Source organism: Elaeis guineensis, chromosome 1 (assembly GCF_000442705.2).
Source record: "Elaeis guineensis isolate ETL-2024a chromosome 1, EG11, whole genome shotgun sequence".
NCBI lineage: Eukaryota > Viridiplantae > Streptophyta > Magnoliopsida > Arecales > Arecaceae > Elaeis > Elaeis guineensis.
In genome coordinates this window covers 107,362,204-107,379,905 of record NC_025993.2, presented here as the reverse complement: position 1 = coordinate 107,379,905, position 17,702 = coordinate 107,362,204, and the positions used below count along the sequence as shown (strand labels likewise).

At 38.7% G+C, this 17,702-nt stretch overlaps 2 protein-coding genes across 4 annotated transcripts; one reads left to right on the top strand and one right to left on the bottom strand.

The window, feature by feature from the left end:
* Positions 1 to 4,563: 4,563 nt before the first annotated feature.
* On the top strand, positions 4,564 to 10,741 carry LOC105038359 (COP9 signalosome complex subunit 8). Of its 3 annotated transcripts, none has more exons than XM_010914146.3 (5): positions 4,564 to 4,772; positions 4,894 to 4,973; positions 5,067 to 5,248; positions 6,266 to 6,373; positions 10,494 to 10,741. In XM_010914146.3, exons 1-5 carry the CDS (start codon positions 4,689 to 4,691, stop codon positions 10,631 to 10,633), a joined length of 594 nt encoding a protein of 197 aa, XP_010912448.1. In that variant the 5' UTR covers positions 4,564 to 4,688; the 3' UTR covers positions 10,634 to 10,741. The 3 variants fall into 3 exon arrangements, with proteins under 3 accessions (XP_010912448.1, XP_073114956.1, XP_073114944.1); XM_073258843.1 differs by having other exon boundaries at positions 4,573 to 4,796; XM_073258855.1 differs by lacking the exon at positions 6,266 to 6,373 and having other exon boundaries at positions 4,566 to 4,796.
* Positions 10,742 to 11,990: 1,249 nt separating this feature from the next.
* On the bottom strand, positions 11,991 to 16,876 carry LOC105038360 (syntaxin-61). The gene is made up of 8 exons (XM_010914150.4): positions 16,669 to 16,876; positions 16,062 to 16,171; positions 14,428 to 14,541; positions 14,020 to 14,133; positions 13,723 to 13,907; positions 12,907 to 12,997; positions 12,398 to 12,463; positions 11,991 to 12,168 (listed from the first exon to the last, which is right to left on the bottom strand). Exons 2-8 carry the CDS (start codon positions 16,113 to 16,115, stop codon positions 12,058 to 12,060), a joined length of 735 nt encoding a protein of 244 aa, XP_010912452.1. The 5' UTR covers positions 16,116 to 16,171; positions 16,669 to 16,876; the 3' UTR covers positions 11,991 to 12,057.
* Between the last annotated feature and the right edge of the window lie 826 nt (positions 16,877 to 17,702).

Below are 17,702 nucleotides of genomic sequence, written 5' to 3'. Positions count from 1 at the left end.
GTGCAGGAGCATCTAAGTCACTTCCAGAAGATCCTCACCGACCTCCTCAGCGTTGGCGAGAATGTTGAGGAGAAGATCAGGGTGCTGGTTTTACTGGCGTCGCTTCCCCCTTCGTATGAGTCCTTGATGACTGCTCTTCTAGTGGGGAAGAGCACTATCAAGATGGACGAAGTCACCGTGGTGATACTCCAGAACGAGGTTCTCAGGAGGAAGAACCCGGCTTCGAGCTCAGGTGGCAGTAGCTCAGCTTTGGTGGCTTCTGGAGGAGCAGGAGGTGGTAGACGGAGCGACAAGAGATCGCAATGAGGGCGGTCCAAGTCCAGGAGGGACTTGAGCAAAATCAGATGTTACCGCTATGAGGAGTTGGGGCATCTAGCCAGAGATTGCCCTCAACTTAAAAATCGGACGGTGGCTGCTGTAGCGATAGCCGGCAGTGATTCAGATGGAGATGTCCTAGAGATATCTGACGAGGTATCTACTTCTTCCCAGTAGTGAATATTAGATTCTGCATGCCCCTATTATGTATGTTGCAAAGAGGAGCAATTTGACTCCTTGGAGAATAGTGAGGGCGCTGTATATCTACCAGATGGATCGAGCCGTGCGATCAGAGGCATCGGGACGGTTAGTTGGAGGACACATGATGGTGTAGTGAGGAGATTGGGGGAGGTCCGATACATACCCGATTTCAGATGAAATCTTATCTCACTTAGCAGACTGGATTCGAGAAGCTACAGGACGGTAGCTGGTGGAGGAATCCTGAGGGTGCTATGCGGTGATAGGATTGTGCTAGAGGAAAAGAAGAGGAGCAGAGGATATTATTACCTAGAGGGGAGCCCAGTGCGAGGTGGACCTTCGAGAGCCAGGCGGAGCCCAGAACGAGGTGGAGCTCCAGGTGGAGGCGGATCGGGCACAAGACAAGAGACTCGAGAGGATGAGAGGCGACGTCGCAAGGTGAGATTTCTATTGCCGCAGGACGATGCCCCAAGCATGTCTCAGGTCAGGAGGAGCACAGCATACGACGGAGATGGGATCGAGCAGCCTGGCTCGACTCTCATGTTTGCCTATCCATGATCAGCAGACGATTGTCCCAGGATATGGGGGCGAGGAGATCCAGAAGCTCTCGAAGTTTGGAGGAGGCCGAATATCGAGTCGAGATGGAGATTGTTAAGATTTGATACCTCGAGATTCAGCCCACATTGAGCCCACAGTGAGGTTCGCGGCAAAAATGGAGTCCAACAAGATCAAGATCACCCCAAATGAAGTTCGGATGGAGGAGATATGAGCTTTTGAAGTCGGCATGAGACTCGAGGTGGCGGAGGACCGCTGGCAGCCGGTGGCGGGCCGGCTGAGCGGCGGCGGCGCAGCCGCAGGCGACGGTGCACGGCCCAGGCGGGGCCAATGCGCGGGACGTGCGACCCAGGCGCACGGCCTAGGTGGGCGCACGGCCCAACCGGGCGTGCGGCCCAGGCGGGCACACGGCCCAGCCCGTGCGCGGGCCCGCGCGCAGGCGCGGCCCAGGCCCGTGCATGCGGGCCGACCTAGGTTCAGGCACCCTACCTGGGCCTGTACCCCGATCTACCATAGACTAGTCGCGATCGGACGGCCTAGGGAGTTTTCGGTGATGATTCAACGGTTTGGGGCCTTAATTGGGTTTGATTAGGACTCTTAAACCTAATCTAATTGAGTTTTAGCCCTATAAAAGGGCCTGAACAGTGAAAAAGGTGGTATGTGGTCTGATTTTGCCAGAGGATACACCGTACGGAGCCATACGAAACCCAAGAGAAGAAAGAGAGGCTGAAGCACTGAGAGAGAAGAAGTAGGAGGCTCCTGGATAGCGGACGTTAGACACTTCAGGGGTTCAGGGGGTCTTTCAAGAGAGAGAGCTTTTGTGAGGAAAACTTCTAATGAGAGAAAAATTGGATGTACGAGGGTTGAGGGTGAGATCTTCTCTTGTAAATTTTTTTTTTCATAGTGAAGTTTGTATGCCCCGTAGAGGTGAGCCCTTTTGTGGCTGATCCACGTTTTTGATTATTTTATTTTGTTTCTTCTTTCTTCTTGCTGCATTACGTGGTACTGAAAAGGTCTTGAGAGGTGGATATTTATGTACAAGAAGGAAGATCAAAGTGCAAAGCTCCACATGTTACTAACATACATCACTACCGTATAGACGTATTTTATGTAGTGATAGATATACAACTTTATGAACTAAATAATCACTTTAATGAGATAAACACTGAGTTACTTCATTGTGTGGCATGCCTAAGTCTCAAGAATTTATTCAGAGTTTTTGATTCTAGAAAATTGAAAAGATGATAGGATTTTATCCTAATAATTTTTTTAGTATTGATATTAGAGCACTTGAGCATCAATTTAAAGACATATTTTTGATATGCAATCACATGAAGCATTTGTTGATCTTCAGGGGCTTGGTGATCTTTCAAGAAAGTTAGTGGAGATAAGGAAGCATTTTATTTATCCTTTGGTATATATGCTTTTGAAGCTTGCTTTGATTTTACCAATTGTAACTATTAGTGTGAAAAGAGCTTTTTCTGCAATGAATTATGTCAAAAGATATATTTTTGAATGATTATCTAGTGACATACATAGAAAAAGATATATTTGAAAATATCATAGATTAAATTATTATGTATCGTTTTCAAAATATGAGAACTCGTAGAGGAGAATTGTATTGAATGCATATTATTTTAATACTTATTTTAATATAATTATAAGATAACTACTTTGAATAAATTTTATTTTATTAATAATTTTTATTTAATTATAAAAATATATTATTATTTTGTATACCTTATTATTTTTAATATTTTATGAAATAAATACTTATCAAAGGGGTGCCCTTTTGAAAATTTTCTGGATCCATCCCTATCTACTAGTATGCCTTTTTGGCATTCGCTAACCATAAGACTCCCTCCCCCTCCTCCATGTCTTTAACATCATTTTTTATAACTTTTCTATCTTCCTCCACCCTATCTGCATTATGAAGTCTGCCTACCGTCTTGCTGTCTTTACTATCTTTAAGGACTATCTCAATTGCCTCTATACTACTGGAATCCTTGGCCTCCACAACTAGGTCAAACTTTGCTTTGACTCTTGCTGTGGCTCCAATATCATTGTCAATATCCTCAACACTAGCATCTAGCTCAAAATTCAAATCTTCTCTAACCACAATCATGATTCGGTTACGTCCCAATGGCATGATGCTTATGATTCTAGTGTTACCTTTCCTTCCTCCTTTGCAGTCACAAGTGCATTAGCACCCTTTCATTCTCCAAAAAGCGATGACCTACATCAACATTGGTGATGCCATCATCAATGGCAATATCGAGTTCCACTTCTCTCACCACACTACCAATCATAGCAACCACACTACCTTCACCACCACCAGCTATTGTTTCTTTCAAATTTGTATAGTTAGCTACACCACCGGTATTGCTAATGGCATGGCCCTCAAGACCTATATCATCACCTATAAAGTCTGTTGGAAAAGTATTGGCTATCTTGACTTTGACATTCTCATTAACTTCAACTGAACCATCGCCAACAACATAGTTACCACCCCTACTACCTCAACCCCATTGTTGTAGCCTGTAGACTCTTATTGCATTATCTTTCTCTTCTTCTTTATTGGCAACAACTATCCATCTCTGTCTGTTACCAACCTTACCCCCTTAGCTCCCTGCTTTTGGTGTTGGTTCTATCGAATAAAGTTTTTCTACCAAGTCATCCTCAACAATACTATCTTGTGGGGTTTTTCTCCTCTAACAAACTACTTGTCAATGTGATGCTCCTCTTAGTATACCTGATCAAGTCTAGCAAACTATCCACCTCCCTTTCTATGGAGAACTCCCTACATCCAAAGCTAATAGAAGGCAAGATCGTGATCTGCGACTATGATTGTAACTTAGGCATCGCTAAGAGAGTGGTCATCAATGAGGCTAGTAGCTAGTGCTAAGATGATTCTCACCCACAGCATCTCCGACAATAAAAATCTTATCCTTGATGCCTACATTTTGTTGATCTATACCATCGATGCCTACATTTTGTTGATCTATACCATCGATGCCTATGTGCTGCCTTCTGCACTATCAGCTTATCAAATAAGGGTGATGCCATCAAAGCCTACACCTCCTTCATCGCGAATCTTGTGGCAACTATTGCCTTTATGAGGTAGTGGTTAATGTCAAGCCTCCTAGTGATAGCTCCACACCCAATGGATCCTGAAGTGGGATGCTAATGCATTCGCTTCATCTTCTAATGATGGAAATGGATGGAAGAATAGACAAAAGAGAGGAGAGAGAGAAAAATAAGAGCACTTAAAAGTTATTTCAGCGTGTACATCAGCCCTATCATTAGGGAGTTGGATGTGAGGGAGCATTTCATAATAAAAGATAATATGGAGGTCTGTTTTAAGACTTTCTAGAGATGATAAGATTTTTATGCAAAACAGGAAAACTGGAAAGGTGCAGGACTGTAGGTTTGGTTGCTCCCTGGCGTAAACGAAGTCCAATCTATTAAAGTCGGCAGTTTTATACGCAGCTAGGTGTAGGTGTAACCGTAGTTGCCTGGTCTTTTTAGCCCAGTAGGAGCGCTCACAGAAAAAACGAGTTGCCTCGAGAAAAAAAAAAAAAAAATAGAGAGCGAGAGGAACTGTGTGTGAGAGAGAGACGATGGATCTCTCGCAGCTCCAAAGCGCCCTCGCTTCCAAATCGTACGAGAAGATTGCAGACATCTGTGACGAGGTCATGCTCCAGGTAGAAGCCCATCACTTCCCCAAGGTTTTGCTAGGGTTTTCGCTCTTTTTTGGGTAAAAATTTCGGATGGTTCTTGCCCTGGTCCTTCAATCTTTTATGTTTAATGGAATTCTTGGATCAGGTTGCCTCGAGAGGAATCGTCTTCCAAGAGGAGTGGCCTTACGCGATCCATCTCTTAGGGCATATCTATGTGAACGATCTGTGAGTTGGTCCCCTTTTCTTTGAATTTTCGTCTTTCTTTTTTTTTTGATTCTGAGTATTGATATAGTTATGATTTATGATTGCTCTGTTCAGCAACAGTGCGAGGTTCTTGTGGAAATCGATACCCCAGGGAATCAAAGAGAGCCGGCCTGAGCTCGTGGCCGCCTGGAAGATTGGGCAATGCCTCTGGAATCGGGACTATGCCGGGGTTTATGGCGCTATCCGTGGCTTCGAGTGGAGCCCCGAAGTGATTGGTCTCGTCACCACCTTCTTAGGTGAGCATGTAGCATATATCATTCACTGAAGTTCTGTTTCTTTAATATCTTTAGGTTAAGATGTTGATTAGTTTGATGTTCATCGTTTAGGGTTCTTTGTAGATTTTTAGATTTTTGTGGTTCTTGGAAAAAAGCCATATATATATATATATATAGATAATCTCTATTTGCAAAACTGGTATCCTCTCTCTTAGGTGATCGAAACACCAATATCAACAGTAGTTCTTTTTCAAACGGGCCAATATTTCATCTCAAGGTTCTGAGGAATTACAGCAGACTGACTATTTTGTTTCCCAATTAGAGGAGCTTGTAATAAAGTTGCAGTAAGATGGTTTCTCCGTTAGTTAGGAGATAATCGATGCTTTCTTCTGTTGGTTACCTATTCAAAGTTACTCAAGCTAACACTATCACTTATTCACCTATTCATGAATTCACTTGATTTGTTTGATTTTCCATCCAAGGGATTGGTGGGATGTTGGTGGACAGGTATTTTTTGGAGGCAGGCGTAACTGGGGACAATATATTTTGCTTCTTTGGATCATGTGATTATAACCTTGCATTTGTTCACTTGTTTTCTTCTTCAGTAACTCTCCCCTGTCATGTTTTAGGAAGAGATAGAAAGAAATGAGTTTTGTCTTATCAAACGAAAATACTTTTATCGTTTTCTACTCCCAATCAAATTGGAGTAGTCACAATAATTACTAGATGTACACACCCCTACACTACCTACAGTTGCTGATTCTCAGCATTTTTCAAAGTTCTGGTCTCTCTGGCCACTTGTATCAACATGTGCATCATAAATATAATTACCTCCATTAGGGGGTTAAGGGAGTAAATTAGCACAGAAGAGCAGGGATAATATGAGATTCCAACATACACATGCTCAAGCTTTATTATAGGCATTTTTGTGAAATATTTCCTTGATTCTTGATGATTAATCGATTCATGTCTTGAAATATAAGTTTTTAGTTTTTTACAGAATTTTTTTGAATGATTTCATGATATCTGATGGTGCAGAGAACTATACAAAAAAGATGTTTCAGCTTTTAACTTCTGCATATTCAACAATTACTGTTGCTGATGTGGCTCACTTCATGGGAATGAGCGAGGATGATGCCACAAACTGTATGTTTCTTAACCCTTTGGGCCATATGAATTGACTGCATGTTGATCCCTTTTCTTCCTACAAATGTAAAAGAAACAACATTGCAATCTGAGTACGGTAGTGTTTTACAGCCTGTCCTATGTGCTGCTGGGCTGATCATCTGGTGATCTTGATTATCCAAATTGATGTTGTATCTACACTCTAAAGTACTTGATTGCTGTTTCAATTTATTAGCTTTTCTGCCATCACTAATCGGATGCTTTGTTTGAATTGATTAGTGCACATGAACATATTTTTAATTCATTATTCATATAAAAATGCGGATCAAGCATTTTTCACTAATTGCATGATTGTTATACAGTTTTCCTTATCATTGTGGCTGTTTGGTTTTGAGCTGTTTTTTTTTTCCTTTTTCCTTTGTGGTGGTAGGGGTATTGATGCTGCTGAGACAAACTTTTATCTGGACTGAAATTCTGTATAACATCATTGATCCTAGAACTTACATCCGCCATCTTTCCAAAATAAATCTATCCCCTGTGACCATGTTATCGTAGGTTTGGTAATTCCTTCTCATATCTTCTTAGAACAGATTTTTCCATATCAAAATTCATTCATCCATTAATCCCAAGATCCTCTATAAACATCAATCACATTATTTACTCACTAGTGGATTATGACTAATCTCAAGATCCAAACTCTATTGTTCTTGTTCCATATTAGTGTAAGTAATAGCCTCAAAGTTGCTAATCCATAGTTAGAACACCATAGAGTTAAGTTCTCAGGGCTACAATTTGCTTAATATTGATGGCAGTATCTAATCAACCAATCTTCTACTGAAGAAAAGCTATGGTGCAGTTGCTTTCCTGACTTCATATATCTCGACTCTACCTGTGATGTGAAGTTTAAAACTGGCTTATAAGCACCTGCATTGTAAAGATAAGGCAGGTGTTTCTTCTGTTTGTGTCATCCATTTTCTGTTCTTTCTCACTTCCCTTCATGACTCCATCTAAATGCTGCCACCAGCCGCTTTTCACCTTGAGATTGGAGGCATGATGCTCTGATTTGCTTTCTTGTATAGCAAATTTTAGCAGCTGGGTATCACCAATTGTTGTGTGAATGCTATGACATGGCATGCCAGGATAAAATAGCAAAGCATTTGATATGTAACTAGAAATGGCTGTCAGCCTGTTGAGACGAGGTAGAATAAGAGTGGGGAGGGTCGAATGAGCAGGTGTGGCAATGGATTGGTCAGATTTGTGATGGATTGAGACAGGTATTATCCTAAAAAATATATGTGGGCCAATGCCCATGTGAAAATTTTCCTATTTGCAAAATACCCCCTTTTCATATTCTCAAAACACTGCTCTCCTGGAATACTCTTATTAATAATTTTCAATATTTTTAATTTCCAAACTTATTATCCTCAAAGCGCCAATAAATTTCTTTTGGAGATGATTGTGTGGCCATTAGATTTAATTTGTAGAAATTCTACCATTCAAACAACTTTGACCCATGAAGACACTCATATGTTTAGTGATACCATCTAATTCTTTAACTCTAAAGTTTCCCCTTAACATATACCATCCTGTTATTTGCCATTGGATCTGTTGATGGATCACCATCTCCACTCCTTGCAAGTCTACTCTTGTTATCTGGTTTACCTCACCAAATCCCTCTTTCTCTGATCTCTCCCTTAAAAATTCCAATCTGAAAGACATCCCATTTCTTCTATCACCTCCGAATCCTAATCTTTGCCTGTGTTCCTTCCCAACCTGTGTGACCATGTCCCTGAACCATCACCCTTCAATGATAAAGGAAGAGTAGGCTGCCATGCTTTTAGTCCAGAAACACGAAAAGAAATTCCAGGTTCTCATGCCTAGCTAACCTTATCACAGCGGTTTTGAATTTGTAATTTAAGTTGCAACTAGAAAGTTAATTAAAAACAGATCATGGTTCATATAATTTTTTGAGCTTTCATTATGTAAATACAATCAAGCAGAAATTGATGATAAAAATTCTGAAAGAAAAGACTTTTACATAAGGCTTCTTTAATCTTTTAGAAATGCATTATAATTTCTTAGCACTAGCACGTCCATGACAGTAAAACGGCAATAAAATGGCAACTGCTTGATGGATCTTAGACATGAAAATGAGAAGTGAAAGTAGAATTTTAGAGAGAAAACATGCAAAAAATAAGGCTTTAACAAGAATATGCCCGATTAAACTAAAAGTAGATGTTTACTAAATCTAAATGCGATTGCGAAAAAAATGGAGTTTGGATGTTTTGGAGTAGACTCCAAAGGGAAGCAGGGACAGAACTTAAAAGTGGGATTAGAGATAGACCACCACAAACTTCATAGGGCAACCAAGCGAATGGGTAGATTGGCAAGGCAGCTTGGAGATCACAATCACCAGCAGATCCAATGGCGAATTATAGGGAGGCATATTTATCCAAACTATGACATACATGGAGGTAGAAAATCGTTATTATTTTTTTGTTTTTTCGAGAGTAATTTTTATTTTTCTAACCATTATTTTTCTGTTAACTTTCCTTGAATAGATATCAATTTTTTTGAAGTTCTATAATAGAATAGTGGTGTATAAATTGTAAAATGTATTTTTCTTCTTCCTGCAACAAATCTCAGTCTAGACTCCCTTTGATTTCAAAGACGTCCCACAAGGGATATATATGATATTTATGGGGTTAGTGATTCATTTGATATAGAGTTGTCTATGACTCATGCAGATTAGCTATTCATGATTTGTGCAAGATTATTCCCACTTCTCCACAAATCATTTATTCTTTCTTTTTTAATTATGATCCAATCTTTGGGTCATGTTTGTGCTGTTATTCTCCCGTTTGTATTATGTCGGATTAGATTCGAGTATTCTCTATTAGTCAGAAAAGCTTAATCTAATGTTAAATTGTGCTGCATTATAGTCTTGACCAACTCAACTAATCCAAAAATTTCTAATACGTCTTGGATTTGTTACAATATAGCCTAAACAAGGTCCAACTTGAAAGTTGGACTTACAATTGAAGACTTGGATTTAAAATGTTCCAAAGCTTGTTGGTATTGAAAATATCAGAGTCATGTTTGGTGTGGATGGTCATTGTTACCACAATGGTATGTCAGGTTATGGATAGGGATGATGTTAGTTGGATAGAGAATTGATTAACATTAGCATAAAGGGTAAGAATTCTCTTGTATTGATAATGAATTTGCAAATGAATATGTCATAAAGTTATGCTTTTGGTTAGTTATTTATGATTGATATGTATACTATTAGTTAAAAAAGTTCAATACTATTCATTTAAATAAAAATTATTAGATTATTAATTTTCAATCTTTGTGAAATTTAGAGTTCAGTCACGATGTTTGGTCTAATGTGTCTAATGACAGCGTGCATTTGCATGTGCATAATAACTTGGCTAGTTTTAAGAGAACTGACAATACAGACCTGGAATATCAAAACCCAAACCGAACCTATCCATAAACAAGTAACATGACCCGACCAATGTAACTTGTTTAATATAAGGTCAAGTTGGGTTGGGTCGGGTCTATGATGATGCTGTTAAACCATTAAATTGACACAGATAACCTGATTTGATAGTGTAACCTATTAAAAAATAGAGTTTAACAGGTTAGCATGGGTTATATGGGTCTGGAATTGGGGATAAATAATTTCGTTGACCCAGCCCAATAATTAGACAGTCAAACTGGCTTGGACAGATGAAGACTTTACCTGAAAGGGACCCTTGGAAGAAATGGGTTTATCTGGTGGACTACTTTTATGAAGGAACCTGTTTATGGCAAGCCAAACCTGGTACTTCCCAAATGGGTTTGTGTTGGGTCCGCAGGTCCAGGCAAGGACTGTCACCCCTGCCCCCTTGCTAATCAGTGTTGGATACAACACCTCCTATCTGACAAATCTGGATACTTCATGTACTATGCCTTATGTTTGGATTTTGGGAAGCCTTAGCTATGTAGTGTGAACTTCTATGGATGACAATTTCATGCCTTCTTGATTTGCTATCCTTGTATGGTATATCAAATCACCTCAGAACGCCTTTCTTTAAATAGCTAAATAAGAGTTTTAGGTTTTACTGATATTTTACTTTGTGGCTGGTACGTGCAGATGCGCTGCAGCAAGGTTGGACTTTGGATTCATCTTCGCAGATGCTGACTGTTAGTAAGCCAAAGATCACTACGGAGCAGAAGTTAGACCCTAGCAAACTCCAGCGTTTGACAGAATTTGTTTTCCACCTGGAGCACTGATCTCCTTTGCATTTTAAGGAGTTTTTTCTTCAATGCTGTTAGTCAAATTATGGATATCCATTGGATTTGTTGGGAGTAATTTAAGGAAGCATGTTCTAATTCTGCTCAGATGATGAGGTTTTGGTAATGGTTGTTGTTGCGATGTGCTACTGGGCTGGTCAAGTTAAAAGCGTGGCTTATATGGATCTGTTAGTAACTAGATATGTTGCACCAACATTGCAATGTGAGCATGATGCATACAGGACATGAGTTATTTGGAGTTGGAAGTTGATTCTAGCATAGGCATACCTAAAATGAAGGTGGATGACTGTTGTGGTGTGAACCGTATCTTCCTCACATTGTAAAGTTTTCCCAAAATGGTTGCGTGGAAAATTAATTATCTGGGCATTGTTTGCCGTAAACCATGAGCAAAAGGGATCGTGTGGATGGAAGAAATGCAGGGGAAAATAGAAACAGCAGCAGAGGCAGTTCTAGCGGACGGACATGCATCATGATCATTTTCTCATAAATTCTTGAGATTTTGGAAGATGGAGCATAGAATAGGGGAGGGATGCTATTTGCCATCTCGAGCACGGGCTTCACCTCATTATAATACAATGTTATAATATAACAAATACAATATCAGATAATAACATATTGTAATAAATATAATATATAATATTATACAATGCTGGTCAACATTCTTGTGCATTTACCTTGAAGGGGAATTTTCATGACCACTTAATTCGTCGCAAGATTTAAAGATTTACAGCTTGTATTCATAATTTTATATAGACAAAACACGGATACACATGCTCTACACAACTTCGGATCAAAGAAGGAACTGATAGTGTGAAATAAAAAAAGAAGAATTAGAATGTTGGCGAGTTATAAAACAAGATCAAACACAAATCTAGCAAACCAAAATTTATTGAAAACCTAGTTGAACCTGAACTGTTATTTTTCATGAGAAAATGGTTTATACAGACCTGGAATAGTTCGAATACAAAATTTTCTTTCTTTTGAGCGAGCTGCTCATTGACGGTTTGCAAGAATTTAGAATTCTGCATATTATCATAAACAATTTATCCAAAGTTTCAAAACAATGTTGATGTGTGACCATAAAAAGTCTTTACCAAGTCTATAAAAATCATTCATTGACTGGAGTTAACGATAAATAGGCTCCCTTTAAGTAAAATGAAATAAAAATTCTTAGGTGTAGAATTATAAGAGCTAGTTAATATTTAGGCAGATGCTCTGCTTCAGGATAATACAATTGATGCTTCAGAATTCAAAAACTAAGATGCATGGATGATCCTTCATAATTCAAGTGATATATAAATAACTATCCACTAGTGATATATTTGAAGATATCAAATCTTTTTAACCTTTGCTTACAGCTTCCATTCAACAAAATATTCAGCCACACAATGTTGTTCTGTTTTCTATGTAAAGAAAACCAAAACAAAAAGAATTATAAAAAGAACTATCAAAAATGCTATCATCATAAGTTGTCCCTTGGCACCAGCCTTCTTCATCACCATAGCCACTTTTTTCTGCACACAAAAGTGTTTGCTCATTTTAATAATGCTTTTTGGCACTTTGGAGGTGTGAAGAAGAAGAACAAAAGAAAAGGAAAAGACCAGAAAATATGATATCTGAGGGGGTTTGCAGTTGAATCAAAATTTGCTATATTAAAATGATCAAAAGAATATTGGAATGAAAACTATACAAAGAAGTAAAGAAAATGCAGACATCTTTTAAACAAAGAATGCAAAAACTCACCTGAACAAAATCAAGCCTATTCGAAGTAGTTTCCATTTCCATGCTTAATTCATCCAAAATTCTCTCCTATGTCACCATGAAAAGTTATGCACAACGATAATGAATTAAAGTCATCACTACTGAGATATTGTAAAGCAGGAATTAAAACAGTCTCCTGCACTACTACACTTGTAAATGAGCAAATATCACATCCTGCTGCAAACATTGTAACTAAGAAACTAAACACAACAAACATATGACCTATGAACCACTGCAGGAAGGAAGGTCATTGTAACATACAGATTAAGACTATCAAAACACTCAACCGATCTAGCCAAGAAGCATATTAACATGTCGAAGGAATAATGACATCTTGGATAATTCTTTGGATAGATATTCTATCATTATATAATTTATAGAAGAATGTGAAAATCATCTTCTCTGAACTATATCTACACCAATTGAACCATATCATCATAGCACTTTAATCTAGCCATAAAATAAAAAAATTGGCACAAACATGAAAATACCTGTCCGACAAGTTCTTCATGTATAGTGAGTCCTACACCACCTATTCTCTGAATACTGTCACTGAGTTCATCCAGCTCCTCATCTTGTTGCCTGTACCATCCACTTAGCATGTATAAGCGATCAGTGAAATAAAATTACTCATCAAAAGCCTTAACTCAAAGACTCAGCCATGGCAAGAAAAAAGTTAAACCCAGTCCAATCAGAAGGCACTTAAAATACCAAGGTTTTTTGTTAATTTGATGCATTCTTCTCCACAATGTGGGTGCCCATGGATGCAGACAATTACATGGTCCCTTCAGCTAGTATCATGTACCTGTACCTAGTACCCGGGCATGGGACTTTATATGAGGCCAATGTACAAGTCTGTACAAGTCTATAAAGAAAAAATATTAGATTCTAGAAGGGTCTGGCACATGCACAAATACCCAAAACAAGTGCCTATATCCATGTATTTATTGGAAGAAAATGAAACCAGGACACCAACATTCTTCAATGCCTTGGAGGAATTAAGTTATCATCAATTTTGGAAATAACTCCTTGGGCCAGCCTGATTCTGCCTCCCCCCATGGACTGAAACCCTGAACTAAAATAGATAGCACAAAACATCCTATTTTGTTCAATAAATCTAGTCAAACTATTTTGTTTTAAAAGTATCGCTTGATGGCTGTTAATTAACTGAATAAGCAATTGATTTAGTTAGTGATTTCCAAAATTTGGTTGCAGAAAGTGTTCGATTTATAAGATTTTAGACCATGTCCACTACAAATATGGAAGGACCAATTCAAGTTAATAAAGAAAGATAAAATCATCATTACTTTATTAAGAGCAGCTGCCGATCTGATTCTGAAGAGATAAAATCATCATTGTCGGCAATGAAGTGGTTTGATCTGCCTGCCTGAGAAGCATGATCACTTGGGAGTCTCATCAGCTCTTGATGCATACCATTGATTGAACTGCTCTTCCCCTTTCCAGCTTCCACAGCTCTCCTCACGGTAGCAACCTAGAAATTTCATCAGAGCATCCGATATACTTCCCTAGTTTAGGGACAACGAAACAACAAAACCCAAAAGTGTTAATGGAAAAACTAAAACTGACAATTATATGGAGTCTACCTGATTATGAGCAGTGCTAGTCCATTTCCGACGTCTTTCAAGTTCAAGCTCATCAAGGCCATACCACGCTGGATCTCTTGCAGCAACCGCAATTGCCTTGTCCATTTCATCCACCTTTCAAGGAAGATAAGATCATAAATTCAACCAAAGAATTGTAGAACAACACAAGAACATAGACAGAAAGTTTAGCTAAATATCAGCTATAAAGTGCCAGTCCCGGCAGAATATCATACAAATCAAAGAGGAAAAAAAAAATTTATTCCATTTCATGTCTGATTTTGTTTGTTCACTACTCCACATTGTAATATGCCAGGAACTCAGTATATTGACATGTTGATAAGTAAGATGCTGCTTAGAAGTAGAAGAACTGGAAATAGACAACATGACTATTGTCCATGGTCCCAATACCTGCCACTCAATGCTTTCACAGCTGGCAAGGACATCTTTTGTTAGATGAACATGCTCTCCAGTGTCTAAAGGGGTCTGCTCCCATTGGTGAAAAGTAGCTCGAAGTTTATCAATCTGCCACCATTTATACAAAAGATGACAAGGAGTTTGGTTTGTATCTAAACCAAGCAGAAACAATTGGATCACTTATAGAAAAGGATTATCTCGAAAAAAAACTGGAATGCATTAATTGTGAATTAACATATTTATCGAAGTATGCATTTTCCATCAATGAATGTAGAAAGTGCTATCTAAGCTTAAAGAACTCTGGTCCTTTTGGATAGAGTACTCAAATGCTTATAGAATGCTTAAACTGAGAAATGGAGCCTCTACATACAACAACTGTCATTCATAACTATATATTTGCTAGTTAAATCACTGTTCACTATATATTCAGAAAAGCAGCAGAATATATGTCTATATATAACAAATATTATTCACAATTACTTATTATGTAAACATATCTAAAACGGAAAAAATAAATAAATCACTGTTCACTATGTCCATCAATGTCTTTTGAGGCCTCATTCTCCAAATCCACTGACCCCCCAGCACGAAGATACTGCCACTCAGTGTAGCATTGTTGGACCAAAAGCTTCTCCTGCACATGATGAAAAGATATCTGATAATTTTTTTTTGCAACCTCCAGAACCTTAAGCTTCTCTGAAACACATACACAGATTCAGACCTTCCGGTCACCAGAACCTCCCTCGTCTCTCCACTCATTGTTTTTACCATTCTATTTCCATCTTCATTAACACTACTTATATGTCTTTCTTCCTCACTCCAGTCCTACATCACTGAACAAATCTCTCTTGGTTCATGTGTCCTTTCCAGATCTATTAAAAACTAGGACTTGTCATTTTCGTTTCACATTAATATATCCATCTATTGAGGGCATGATGATATATTTTATGAGTATAAAAGCATGCATAATCTCATAATAAGTGTCACTGATAATATAAAAGACCCACTTCAGGTAAGATTTTCATTTTTCAACAACATGTGGCTCCTTTAAAGAGAGGTGAATGGAAGACCTTCTACATAACTGGATTTAGATGTAAACATAAATGTTTGAAAAAATAAAAGGTTTTAATGTCAAGATGCGATATCCATGTCGGAATTTAGACTAATCAGAAAAATGGAAATAGATATGTAAAACACTCAAAAGATTTGGAAACACAGTTATGTCCCATAATTCCTCGGGAAGCATGGCATAAAGAAAAATTATTCGTTTGGGTCATCCTAGTTCGTCACTCTCTGATGGAAAGCAGCTTCAAATATTTTCTCATGTTTTCCATTCACATCTTCCAAAGTTCACCCCTCCTATCTCTGGAACCACTATGTGCATCATATGAACACTACCTCTGGCCCATGCTACAGAACAGAATCATCTCAAATGGTTATTCCTCAATTTGTTCTCAATGTGTTTCTCTTAAGCACCCTCTAGTGCCATCATCTCCAAATCAATCCTTCATGGTCTTACTGCTACCTCTACTCACATCACCTAATCTGGTCCCCTCATCCTGTCTTCGTGTTGCCTGATATTAAAATCGAACCATACATATACAAAGTAGATGAACAGACTGACTCACAGAATCCTGAATTTCCTCTTTAACAATATAAAATGGATCTTGAGGTGGCGTCATTCTGTCGCATTCACCAACAAAGATTGTGAAATCTCAGTGCTTCAAGGTACAATATTCTGCAATCGTAAGACAACACATATATAAATCAGAACATGAACTGAAAGGTATCTATAAGATCCAAGACAAGAGAAGTACATCCAATATAAGACTCAATGTTCAAATAGCCCCTAACAACCCCAATGTAATCGGAAATAGAAGTAACACCGGACTTATTCATATAAAGAAACCATGAAGATCGGATCCAGGCCGTTCTGAGTACACTGGAAGAGAATGGTGCAATTTTTAAGGAAAAATCTGGCAAAAATGCAATTGGGAACAATGTGTGTGGGATTTAGATTTGGAAAATAGAGAGGGATGAGTGGACAAGGGGCCTTGTATTGGGAATGCGGTAGCGGCGCGATTGGGGTGTGGACGGTGGAATTGGGGGCGGTGCGGCGGCGGCGAGTCTTGGGGACCGGAAGGCTGGAGCGATCGGAATTGGGTGCGAGAGCGGCGAAGGAATGAAGGGCGAGAGGGAAGAAGAGAGAAAAAGTGGGGGATAAGGGCGCGGTACCTGGAGCGAATCGCCGGAGCTCGCCATCGGTCGGCGCCGGTGGCCGGACTCGAGGAAGAGGGTGGGGAGGGAGAGACGGAGTAGACGGTGGGCGGGCTCGGGACAATACTAATAGGGGAAGCAAGAGGAAAAAAGCGGGGAAGGACGGTGGTGGAGTAGGTCCGGCAGGCTTCCAGAGGGAACTATTACTGGCACGTGTGAATCAAATGAATCACGAGTGATTGATGACGATGAGGAGTTGTTCTATCGGAAAGGTTTGGTGCTACTAGATATAGGATACCTAAAATTATTGGTTGAAAAATAAAAACCAACTATTGGATAAAAAAATATGTTTTTGAAAATGTAATAAAATCCTTACCAAAAAAAAATGTAATAAAATTTATAGACAAAGTCTATGGAGAAGGGACGAGCTTTGATTTTAACCCTTGTTGCCCTTCAGAAGCCAATTGAATGGAGAAGCTAGAAGGGAGCATTCAACTTGATTTGGAATTTAAGAAGATGGCCAAGAGGTGGAGGAGAGGGAAAACGGTTGGATCTCTTGTCCTCCCCCCTCAATTATTTTCCATGAATTTTATGCAGTGATAAAAATTATATTTTATTATATTTTATTAAATAATATAATTATTGTTATCAGAGTGAACAAGGTTTTATCTCATTGGTCATATTCATCCTCTTAGCAAACAAAGGAACTAGATCCAATTCGTGGATGGTCCACCTCCAAAAATTTGGATATGGGTATATAAATATAATAATACCTGCAGTAATACTCAATTTAATAATACCTGCAGTAAATTAACTTACCACCATAATGCAAAAGAAGATATTTTAAGAAACCAAACTTAAAAAACCTACTTTCATATATCTACATTAACCTCATCGTATTGATTCTAGTACGCCCTGCAAACATCCTATTTTAAACACATTTGGAGTGATCATAAGTAACCTCCCACAAGATGAGAAATGGAGTTTGATTTTCACAAAAGTAATCAGCAGAGAAGTTGTGAGGCAACCTAGACAAAGGAAATAAGATTTTG